The 13,084-nt window shown below is 37.3% G+C and overlaps 1 protein-coding gene across 1 annotated transcript in view; it reads left to right on the top strand.

The window, feature by feature from the left end:
• LOC308668419 (VPS10 domain-containing receptor SorCS1-like) overlaps positions 1-13,084 on the top strand; it is a gene marked incomplete at its 3' end in the record, with an annotated part of 415,624 nt that overhangs the window by 332,597 nt on the left and 69,943 nt on the right. The window contains 3 exon segments of the mRNA XM_081328297.1: positions 6,465-6,611; positions 11,992-12,094; positions 12,869-12,945. Coding sequence (XP_081184423.1) covers positions 6,465-6,611; positions 11,992-12,094; positions 12,869-12,945 — 327 coding nt within the window.

Genomic DNA, 13,084 nt, shown 5'->3' with positions numbered 1-13,084 from the left:
CCAGGGTCAAATTGTGTTCTTTGCTCAGGTTTTATTTTCATTGTTCAGAACTGGAATCTAATTTCTGCCATATTGGCCTAAAAAAGAACCCCAAAGGTTTTCTGCATTGCATTGTTTACATTTTTCTCTTTGACTATCTGTTGACTAATTTGGCTGAATATTCTGATTTATAACTCCCCATTCCTTTGAATTGGTTCTATCTCCTTCACAAAGAAGAACATTTGGGTAGGAGTGCTGCTTTTTAACCATTCACATGCTTCAAAGAGCTATTTGGAGGCATATCAAACAAGTACTTGAGGATGTTTATTACAGATGGGGCTAAGCATACTGGCATTGCTCACTACATTTGTTCCTTGTATCTGCCCTCACTAAAGTTCTTACTTTTATCTAGAATATCTAAAGGAAAAGTCTACTTGAATTTGCAAAGATGCAGGAAGTGGTGCCATTGTACAGGCCTCTGCCTTCCATTTACTCACTTTAGACATCACTCATATGTGAAGAGGTTTTATTTATTTATTTATTTATTTATTTATTTATTTATTTATTATTATATTTTTATGCCGCCCTTCTCCCGAAGGACTCAGGGCGGTGTACAGGGCAATAAATATAAAAAACAGAATATAAAAGTTAAAAAACGATTAAATATAATGCCCAAATTTAAAATTTAAAACGATAATTAAAAACATATTAAAACCCCAAACCTAACCCATCAGACCAGGTCAGATTGCTCAAATAAATACGTTTTTAGATCACGCCGGAAGGAGCGAAGGTCGGGGGCCATCCGGAGCTCAACCAGCAAGCGGTTCCACAGGTCTGGCGCGCCCACAGAGAACGCCCTCCCCCTGGGGGCCACCAATCGGCATTCTTTGATAGGAGGCACCCTGAGGAGGCCCTCTCTGTGGGAGCGCACTGGACGGAGGGAAGTTGACGCCGGCCGCAGGTGTTGCCGTAGGTAATCCGGACCCATGCCATGTAGGGCTTTGTAAGTCATTACCAACACCTTGAATTTCACCCAGAGGGCAACCGGCAGCCAATGCAGCTCGCGGAGCAAAGGTGTAACATGGGAGTATCGGGAAACTCCCAGTACAACTCGCGCGGCTGCATTCTGCACCAGTTGAAGCCTCTGAGTGGACTTCAAGGGCAGCCCCATGTAGAGAGCATTACAGTAGTCTAGACGAGAGGTCACGAGCGCATGAGTGACTGTACGCAAGGCATCCCGGTCCAGATAGGGTCGCAACTGGCGCACCATGCGAACCTGGGCAAAGCCCCCCCTAGTCACAGCTCCAATATGCTCTTCTAAAGAGAGCTGTGAATCTAGAAGGACCCCCAGGTTGCACACCCTATCTATGGGGGGTAATAGCTCACCCCCCATGGCCAGAGATGGAATAATTGGAATTTCCCGGGATGCCGGCACGAACAGCCACTCAGTCTTGTCAGGGTTGAGCCGAAGCCTGTTCCTCCCCATCCAGACCCGGACCGCCTCCAGGCAGCGGGACATCACGTCGAGGGCATCACGGGTGGTTTGGGGTCGAAATAAAAAGCTGGGTATCATCAGCTTACTGATGATACCCAACTCCAAAACCACGAATGATCTCGTCCAGCGGCTTCATGTAGATGTTGAACAGGAGAGGCAGGAGGACCGATCCCTGAGGGACTCCACAAATGAGAGGCCTCAAGGTCGACCTCTGTCCCCCTGCCAACACCGACTGCGAACGTCCCAGAAGGTAGGAGGAGAACCACTGGAGAACTGTGCCTCCCACTCCCAACCCCCTGAGACGTCGCAGCAAGATACCATGGTCGATGGTATCAAAAGCCGCTGAGAGGTCTAAAAGGACTAGGACAGAGGAGCAACCCCTGTCCTGAGCCCGCCAGAGATCATTCACCAGCGCGACCAATGCCGTCTCCGTGCTGTACCCGGGCCTGAAGCCCGATTGGTACGGGTCTAGATAATCAGCTTCATCCAAGAACAAAGGGAGCTGTTGCGCCACCACGCTCTCAACAACCTTCGCCAGAAAGCGAAGGTTGGAGACCGGACGAAAGTTGTTTAATATTGCTGGGTCCAAGGCAGGCTTCTTGAGGAGGGGTCTCACCACCGCCTCCTTCAAGGTGGCGGGAAAGCTACCCTCACTCAAAGAGGCAGTAATCACTGCCTGGAGCCACCCTTGTGTCCCATCTTGGGCCGCATAAGTCAGCCAGGAGGGACACGGGTCCAACAAACACGTGGTGGAGCTCAGCTTCCCCATGATCTTGTCCACTTCTTCAGGAGTCACAGGATCGAACTCCTCCCAGATAACATCGACAAGGCTGCCCGTATCCTCATTGTCAGACTCTGCCCAGTCGGAGTCCAGACCGGTCCGGATCCGAGCGATTTTGTCCGACAGAAATCGACTAAACTCCTTGGCTCGACCCTGCAAGGGTTCCTCCCTCACCTCCCGATTAAGGAGAGAGCGAGTTACTCTAAACAGGGCGGCTGGGCGATTATCTGATTATTATTTAAAGCATTTTAATTTAGTCTACCCTATTAGCTATTAACAAAGAAAGGGTTTTTTTAAAAAAAGTGTTTATATACTGTTTAGCATTGGAGTGATTTTATTTTTTGCACTGAAATATGTATTGGCTATATTCAAGATACTCATGGATGTGTTTTTCAGTCATAATATTTAATCATAATTATTACTCAATCATTTAGTTACTTCCAACTCTTTGTGATGTAATGGACAATAGTATTCCAGAATTGTATTTCAGTAAATAACTTCTCATGCTCATGATATCAGTAATAGTATCTAGGCTTTAGGGGTCTGTTGATGTCTTTTTTATTGCCATCAGTTTTTCCAAGCTTCAAGACTTTCTCCAAAGTTTTAGAATTGCTTCCTCATTATATATGCAACTACTTCACTATCATTGCTTTCATGAGCTGTCTTTTTTTAAATCTGTTATTGAATGACATGTTCCTCTTTACTAATCAAGATACTCATAACAATTTTATCCAGCACGGCAATTCAGAGGCACTGATTTTCTTTATTCATTTTTTTAAATGATACAGATTTTACAGCCATTTGATGACCAAAAAGACCATTCCATTAATAACCTGTAACTTTCTTGGCAATGTTATAATTTTGCTTAGATTTGTCACAGTCTTTTGGCCAAGTTTTTTTAATCCATGTTCAGTCACTATCTTTCCAGATTTTGGAACCAAGGAAAGAATGTTTGTTATTAGTTTCACTGTTTCTTCATCTATATAAAAGCTTCAACAAATGATTCTTTAAGTCTTCCCCATTTAAGGGTATCATCAGAATATCTCAGGTTGTTGTATTTTTTTTACAAATCACATTTCTTTTACTTCAACATTTTTATGATATATGATGTATTAAATTAAACAATATATGACAGTATTCAGTTCTTATCACATCCCTATTTCCTCTTTGAGCCAGTTAGATCTCCCTTATTCCATTCTAACTATTGCTTCTTAATCAACATACAGTTTCTTCAATTTTCAATTCATTAGTTCAACACACCGAAAATTTTAAAGGCTGTTCACAATTTGATCATGTAGTTGTCTTAAGGCAAAAACGTTTTTGGCTTTTCCATTATCCATAAACTGGTTGAAATATAATCCTGGTTGAAATATAATCCTGCTGCTGAAGTCTGGATTACAACATTTTGGGCATTATTTTTCAAGGATGAGAACTACGTGCTATTATTTGGTGACTGAGTCATTCTTTGGTACTACATATTTTTTTAGATTGGAATATAAATTGACATTTTTCAGTCCTGCAACTACTGCTGTGTTTTCCATATTTGCCTAAAAACTGCAAACAGTATTTTAAGCGCATCAGCTTGTAAGATTTTAAGCAGTTCTGTTTATATTTCATCTATTCAATGATCATTGTTATTGACAATACTTTCTGAAGCACATCTAACTGATTCTACAGAAGAAGTTGCGGTTCTACATTGATCATTGTACCTTTATATGCATAAGTGATTTAGGGGTTTTTTGGGTATAGTTTCCCACATGTTTGTGACCTTCTTTCTCTTCTGCCTTCTTAGTGTTTTACTAGATCCATCTTTGTGAAAAATATTCTCTTGATTTCTATAATTTCCTTAAACATATCTCACTTTTTTCTGCAACTTATGTCCTTGATTCCCTTGCATTGTTTTTTTTAAATATTACTGCATTCTTCCTTTGTTTACACACACAATTATTTTTTCTTAATATTGGAATATTATTTTTAGCACATAGACAAAGTCAAGATTTTCTGATGAATGAAAGTTGTTCTTCATTTCTTCTTCCTTATCCTCTCCACTTTTATTCTCAGTGAAATGAATTGTTCCTAAAATTTGTAGATCATTTCCCTTAACCTGTATCTTCTGGGCTTCCTTTGGAATTATGGAAATTTCAATCCAACATAACAAGAGAATAACAGATTGTGAAAAATTATCATCAATCATTTTGGTATCATTTCTGAAGGAAAAAAAATAGTATCATTTGCTTTTTCTTCCATTGCATTAATTAGCATTACTGTACAAGACTTGATGACAGTTTGACAATTCTTGATCAAACAAGATAAAATAAGAGGCAAGTGTGACCCTGGCTATGGTGCTTTATATTCAGTTGTTTTAAGGAAGAATAAAAAAAAATTATGAAGGAAGTGTTAGAAGAATCTATTAAACAAAATAATAAATAATGCTGTGTGGAAATATTCTATTTTTTTTCTTCTACCAGATCTTTCAATTCGGTGAAAATTATTTTACAGTAAAACAAACAATATGCACCATCAAACCATAAAAACGAGTCTATAAAAACTGGTTAAAAGTAAATTAACATAAAAATGAGAAAAAAGCAAATAATAAAGCTCTCTCATCTTCAAATTTACAAATTGAGCAACCATGGAATTTAAACATTGAAACAATATTGCCTTTACCGCCTTCTGAAAAATAACAAATTAGGGTAGCCTTGACTAAGAGGGAGAGACAATTCTACAGGGATGGGGGTAGCCAGAGCAAAGACCCTTTACTGTTGGGATAAGTGTTGGGATATAGAATTGAAACATTTTGACAAATTAGCTAAAAGGAGATGATCATAAAAGTAACCAGGAACCATATAAAAGTATTTAGATTTAATTTGCACCTAGATTTGTATTTGGAACCAATGTAACACCTCCAAAACTCATAATATATCACTGAAAGCATATAGGGACTATCACGTTCAAGTAAATAAATTGTATCAACTTCAGTTTCCACTTCAACTTCAAAACAAATAAAAGAATATTATAGTAATCGAATCTCAAGAAGATAAAATATGTGTTTTTGTTTCCAGGGCTCTCTATTCCATAAACAGCTACAATTAGTTGAAACTGGACAATCATATAAGCCATATAAAACTGTTTAGATTTAATTTGCATCTTGAATTGTATTTGGAGACAATATAACAAAGTTTCCCTGATTCCAACTGTCAAGCAATATCCATGAGAGCAGAAGACCCCTCAAGTCAGGAACCTGTTTCTTCTAAAAAGAGTGGCCCCCACCTAGAACTAAAATAGCAGCAGATATGAAGCCAGTGTTTCCATTAGGATTTGCTTTAGTATTTAGTGGCTTGACTCCTTGTACAGCAACCCCAGCTACCCATCCATTCATAATGGAGTGAAGCCATTGCAAAATAGTGTCACCTCTATTTGCAACCCTCCAAGTAGCCCAGAACAATAGTATTGATAGTATCAAACCGTCGCTGAGATGTTTAATAGGATCAAGAGAGCTGATCTCTCTACTTCATGGCTCTGAGAAAGGTGATCTATCAAAATGAAAATCTGGTTTCTGCCCTTTGCAAGGCCTGAGACACAACTAAAAAAGAACAAGAAACATCTGGCCTACTCTGCAACTGCTGCAATTAAACCATCTATTTTTTTTAATCTAAGATTGGAATGGGTATTGTATAATAAAGTCAGATCAATACATGGCTTCTCTGGGAAGTGCATAATATTGTATCCTTCAAAGGAGCTGATGCTTTCCCTATTCTCAAAGAGTTCTTAAATGCACACACACAGAAATACAGGGACACACACAGATAACACACATGCAGATAAACCTGTCTACCCAAACACAGGTGAACATGATTTAGATGAAGGTGTAGAATTTATGTTCAAAGAAACACACACTTCTTTACCATCTACAATCTTAAACTCAGATGATTATGACTGCTTTTGACCCAGTCACCTTATCAAAACCTATATTTTTTTATGTTCAACCCTGCAACATCCTCTTCTCTAGCCTGTCTGAATCCACAGTAGTTTCCATCTTATTTTTCCCAACCTCTGATAAGTAAGAAATCCTTTGATGCAATTTTCACCTCTGAGTCTGCTACATATTCATTCTGTATGCTAGTTCTAAAGCTAGATTTGACAGGTACCAATGCACACACAATTTGTGTCAAATTTATCTTGTTTTTCAGCCATGTCAATTTCTCCTAGGTAGCAGGGATAAAGGGAATGTTCTTGGCTAACAAGAAGATTGACAACCAAGTAAAAACTTTCATCACCTACAACAAAGGCAGAGACTGGCATTTGCTGCAGGCCCCGGACACAGATCTGAGAGGGAATCCAGTTCATTGCCTCCTAGTAAGTGATCGTTTATGGGTATGAGGAATGGGAAACCCTCATCTTATTATACAGTGACATAGCCTCTTTCCCCCTAATTTTTTCATAGAGTTTTTTTTAAAGGCAACTTTTAAAATTTTTTGAGATAGAAATGAAATTATTTTTCTTTTCACTGAAAAAGAAATTTCTATTCTTGAACATTTAGAGGGAACCCAGTTCATTGCCTCCTAGTAAGTGATGGTTTAGGGTCATGAGGGAGGGGAAAGCCCTCTTTGTATTATTCAGATTATAGATAGAAATAAAGTTATTTTTTTTCTTTTCACTGAAAAAGAAATGTCTATTCTTAAACACCTTTGTCCAACTGAGTCTGGACCATACAGACTAGCTATTATGAATCAGGGCAATAAGGGTACATGAAATGAGCCATTTGTCTAAGCAAATAGGCTTGTTATATTATTTTTTTGCGGTTGACCATGGAACTGAGTGCAGAAAGTATCATCAGGATAAATTGTCCCCTTCATAAAATAGTGTCAGTTATTGGAACCCAGGAAATATATTTCTTCTGTTACAATTCCTTTTCCCTGGAACAGCATCCCTCCAGAAATCTATTTGGATCCCACCTCCATGACATTCAGAAAATAATTGGAAAATTTAGCTGCTTTCTTGGGCTTTACGGCAGAATTGTACTTGGGGTTTTGAAAAGTGTTTTATTGTCATACAGGTAGTCCTGACTTCATTCAGCCACCATTCAACATTACAATAGCACTGGAAAAGTGACTTATCACTGTTTTTCATGCTTACTACCATTGCAGCATCCCCATGGTCATGTGATCAAAATTCGGATGCTTGGCAACTGTCTCATATTTGCAGTTTCCCAGGGTCATGTGATCACCTTTTGTGACCTTCTTACAAGCAAAGTCAATGGGGAAGTCAGATTCACAACCATATTACTTACTTAGTAACTGCAGGATTCACTTAACAACTGTGGAAAGAAAGTTTATAAAATGTGGCAAAAGTCACTTACAAATGTTTCATTCAGCAACAGAAATTTTGCACTCAATTGTGGCTGTAAGTCGAGGACTACTTGTACAGAGTTTGTCTTCTGAGTTATGGTTTGCTTCTTTTTTAAAATAATTCCTACTTTATTTAGGGACAGAGAGCAGCCCACAGTTATACTGAAACAGAATTTAGTTTCTTTTTGTACCAAGGCAACAAGATAAAACCAAAAAGAGTAGAGGAAGTGTTTAATGGACTTATGCAAATTACAATATATATTTAATCAGTATAGCAGTTCCTTGAAATTGATATGGCATATGCATGTTAATGTCCATATATGTACAGTGAGTAAAGTAATAGCACTGAATATAATAATTTTCTTGAGTTAAACAAGGAGTCTAAGAACATTTCTGTTAGGATATTGCTTTCTTCTAAGTATCCTTGATGCCCTGTGGTTTATTATCTTTTTAATGCCCAAATTAACATTAACATATAGTTGGTAGTTTATTTTTGACTTGAAAAGTGTATCTGAGGAAAAGTAATTTGCTTGCCTAACCTAATATTATTTTTCTAATTCATATATCACAGCAAAAATATTGGCTGCCATCACATTATGTGAATTTATTTCAGTATCATGGACTGGATCCCTTCTAAAAAGAAACCAAACAATGGGAAGTCCATCTTTTAATTTCCCCCACAAAATCACTCAGATATACTCTAATCACTTTGTTCTTTCCTCTCTCAAAGACATTCAAATAAACACTGCTTTGTTGTCAGTTTTCTAACTCTCTCCTGTCAAATGAATGGTAAATGGACCTGATCGCAGCACTTCTTTTAGGTAATGTGTTCAGGCAATTTTTTCCCTTGACAAGACTGACAGCTGGACCTTGACCCTTTCCTCTAAAGAGGTCATAACAATATGTGTCCTGAACAAATGCTCTAACCTGGCATAGTTTGTTAATGAGGATGAACTTGGAAGAGATATATCAACCTTGGAAAAAGTCATTGTCGACTTCCTCCTGGCTGGCTCCCAAATTCCAAGACAATTCCCTCTTCCCTAGAAGGATTTGTCTGAGATCTTGGGAGACATAAAAATACTTACTGGAGAATGGGTAGTCCCTTTGCCTTCTGTTTATTGTTGCAGTCCACCTCTTACAAAGCCATATGATGTGTATGTGCAGAAGAAAGAGAAAGATAATTCATACAATACTCTTGCGGTCAATTTATAAAAATAAAAATGAATGAAATAATGGGAAAAAGGTCTTTCTGATATATAATGTAAATATTAGAGGAAAATGGACATTGTGTAACTCCTAGGAGTTTACCTTGGATTGGGTAGCTAGTGCCTTTTTTTTAATTGAGGAGTTGCAGCCAACATCCACACAATGCAATGTCATAAATCATGCTTAATATTTATGTCATATAAAGAATAAGTATGTTTGTATTTGATGTATGTACTTAATGTAATAATATAAACATATTCAACATTGGGAGGAGTAACAAAATAAGATTCCTTTAAAAAAAGCTACGTTGAAGGAATGATTTCTGTGAATATTAAAGGGTATCTATTTAACTTAATTCCAATTCTAGTACCGGATAGATTACCTTTGATCTAATTAATGGCCTTTCCTGTTGCTGTGCCTGCCCTCTAGAACAGCATCCAGCTGGATATCTGGATGAGTCTGGCACTCTTGGCTTTTTGAAAATCATTAAACAACTGAATGTTCCTGCAGGCATTTGGGCCAGGAGGTTAATTGAGCCCCTCTGTCTTCATGGTTTGAAAGGGAATGGGTTTTGTTTTCTTTTAATCTTAGCCACGTGTAATAGTATGGTTTATGTATTTGATTTTATGAACAAAGCTGTTTTTTTTTCTTTCAATCTTTGTACAACTTCCAAAGTCATTTTTGAGACAATTTGTGTAAATAAATAAATCAAATGGAGCAAAAAAGAATCAGCTTCTCCAAAATAAGCAAGCCCCCCCCAACGAACACACAAATATGGAATATCTTCAGCAGCTTTCCCCCTCTCTTGAGTTTATCACAATGAACTGTAAATTTTGACTTATTGCTATCACTTAGTAAAACCAAAGCGACCTTTGAGAAAATGAAATTATGGCATTTGAATAAACTGGAAAGCTAAGGGGCAAATCCCAACTCAGCTTTCAGTCTACATTTATATATGCATACCCATTATAATATTTACCTTGGGAGAAGAAATATTATGAAAACTACAGAAAGGTAATGAGAAATAGTAAACCAAACTGATAAAAACCATGACATAAGAAAATGCAATAAATTAGCAAAAACTAATTTAGAGAAATAATATTGACACTTCCTATAATGTTCTATCTTTGCAAACTAACTTCATTCAGTTTATACATTATCTTTAATTATAATCTTTATTTTTGAGAACTCATTTTTACAACTACTTTTTCTCACTTTTGCCCTTCCTCTTAACCCATCCATCTTCCTATATTTCTTTTGCTATTCAGACCTCATGAAATCTCTCCATATGACTAAACTATTCAATGTGCTAATATTGGTCATTGACTTTTTTTATTCAGCTGGCATTCATTCAGCACATTCACCTGTGTCTTCTTGTTTTATTCACTTATTATTTACCCTATTCCCAATGCGTCCGATGTACTTTCATGTTTCTCCTGACCTATCTTAATATCCACTTCCATGTTACAAAGTGAGCAGAAGCATGCTGTTATACACAGTCCTCTTTGCTTCTTTCAACTAACATTCAGTCCTTGCAACAGACCATATATTATCTAGTACCTTTCTATTCTCAACTGCACATATTAAAATTTATCCATTTCACTATCTTTAGTAAACATGCTATGAAAATACATGACATTAATCTGTTTCCTCTAATTTTCCACCATATGAAAATAAAGTGCAGTTCACTCCTTTTATATATCTCTTGGTTTTTGATTTATTAATTTTCAGATCCATATTGCTCACTCTGTTATGCAGTTTGACACTCACTGAAAATGATCAGCTTCTCAGCCAATAACATGGTATCATCTCCATACAAATCTACATGCACAATCATTTCCTGACCAATTACGTGTGATGACACCTAAACACTCCTTATTCATTTGACAATCAGTGGGATTTGCTCAAAGTTGAATTATTTACTATACATTCCATTCTAATGTGGGCTTTACTTTCCTCTCATACGTTCCAATGGCATTCAGGAACTTTCAACTCCATGATCATAGAAAACAGTTTCTAATTCAAGCCAATTCACTTACAATAAATAATATGTGCACAATAACCTTTATCTCACACTGTCATACATTTCTTAATACCCTCCTGAAGAAGAAAGTTTTCATCTGTGCATCCTCTGCTTGACATAAAGCTGCACTGTACTTCCCAAATTTTGCTCCAAACCACTTCAATTACCTATAGGGGAGAAAAATTCAGCAATATTCCAAACATTAGGCATAGATCCAGTCTTCATCACATTAAACAAGCCATACAACTATTCTACAAAGAAACCACATCCATATTGTAATGTTTCTGTACTTACAGCAACCTTACCATTTTTCAACATTTTCACAGCATTTATGACTTCCTTTTCATCATTCATTTTCTTGAAAATTAACATTTAGAACATTCATTTGAATTCTGGTCTTGACATATTGCTGTCATTCAAGTACAGATATCTAAAAGCTCCTACCAGCATTCCATCACTTCAGTTTCATCCTAAATCATTTCTTCTCATGTTCAATTCCATTCTCTCTGCTGGAGGCTCCTTATTTAGCCCTCTTCACCTACTTTTGACTTTTTAAAAAAAAATCCCATCAAAAACTTTGCATTTTCTTTCAACCTCAATCTCAAGTATCCTATGTGGTTTCTGTGAAGATAAAATTAATGGGAAGGAGAGTCATTCTGATAACCTAAGCAGCTTTTTTCTGCCAAAAACTAGTTGGCACAAATGCTGCTTTTCAAGTTCCTTCTCCTGCACACAGTAGATAAATCCTTAAAGCGGTAATATGATTTAGAATCGTGATTTCTTGATTTTAACTAAACCTAAGTTGGGGACATCTGTTTTAACAAGGATGCTACTTTTGGTCCATTTCTATCACCTTATACTACATTTCAGAAGTTGCAGCCAAATAGACTAAGGAAGGCCATAGACATATGTGAACAGGAAGGGAAAGCGGTCCTGTTGTGTGACTAATATCTGGTGGTCAGATGGTTTTGAATATTATGGATTGTGGATTCTTTCCTAAGGTCTTTTTGTCACTTGGAAATGAATGCAATTGTATAAAAACACTTGCATTATAATAAAAGTACTGTAGCTATATCCATAACTTTTTCAAGATCTATTCTATGCTGTGCGGTATTCTCTGCAGTACTGATGAACATCAACTTGTTTGTTTTCTTCCAAGCCATATTGCTCCCTTCATCTCCACCTGAAGGTTTCAGAGAATCCTTACACTTCTGGTAACATTGCCAGTCGCGATACTGCTCCAGGCATCATCGTGGCCTCTGGTAAGAAATGCTCCAGTGCTATATAACAAAAGTCTACAATTTCTTATTGCTATTTAAGTGGGACATAAAAGTTCAAATTTTCAACTTGTGGTTCAAAGGTGACATGAAGTAATAGTTGCAACCAAGAATATCTATTTCAGATCTCTCTTTTTTTTCATGAACTCTCGGGTTTGGTTTGAGTCAAATCATTGAGTCAAATCATCTCTTCTGTCAGCAAAACAAAAAAGGTATCAAAGTTGACTTAACAAAACGTAACAAAAGAGGTGGGAAATATTTATTTTTGTGACACCCTTACTTGTTGGCTGCTAGCTATAAAATTCAGTCTTGTTATAATCTAAAGCAGAGGTCCCGAACCTTTTGGGCACCAGGGACCGGTTACGTGGAGAGAGGCTTTTCCGCAGACCCGAGGGGGAATGGTTTTGTGTGCTGCCTGCATCCCACGGATGTGGCTTTGCTTGTTTGTGTGGACCAGTTACTGGCATGCTGTGGCCCGGTACTGGTCCACGGACCAGGGGTTGGGGACCCCTGATCTAAAGGACAACACTTGCCTTACCCTTATTTTATTGCAACATGATTAACTAAGGAATATATATGAAATAATACTACATATGATATCCACAGAAATGTCTTTATTGATAAATTATCATTGTTGCATTTGCTGTTTTTATAATAAAATATGTCATCACTCTTTAACACAATATATATTACTAAAAGCACAAAGATTTCAGTTTTCTTTACATTTAAGTTTTATAGGTTGGGGTATTTTCCTTGCAGGTAACATTGGATCAGAGTTGTCAGAAAATGATATCAGCATGTTTGTTTCATCTGATGCTGGAAACACTTGGAGACAAGTGAGTAGCAATGAAAACAATAAGTGGTCAACTGGGGAAGGAGAATAATGTGAAATACCTAAAAGGAGCAGTTTATTGGAGCATTTTGCTTGATTGGGCAAAACAACTGTTCATCTCCACAAAGAGGCTAATTTTCTGT

Source organism: Vipera berus (assembly GCF_964194415.1).
Source record: "Vipera berus genome assembly, chromosome: 5".
In the NCBI taxonomy this organism is placed as follows: Eukaryota; Metazoa; Chordata; class Lepidosauria; order Squamata; family Viperidae; genus Vipera; species Vipera berus.
The sequence above is the reverse complement of the archived record's forward strand: the minus strand, read 5'-3'. Positions and strand labels throughout refer to the sequence as shown.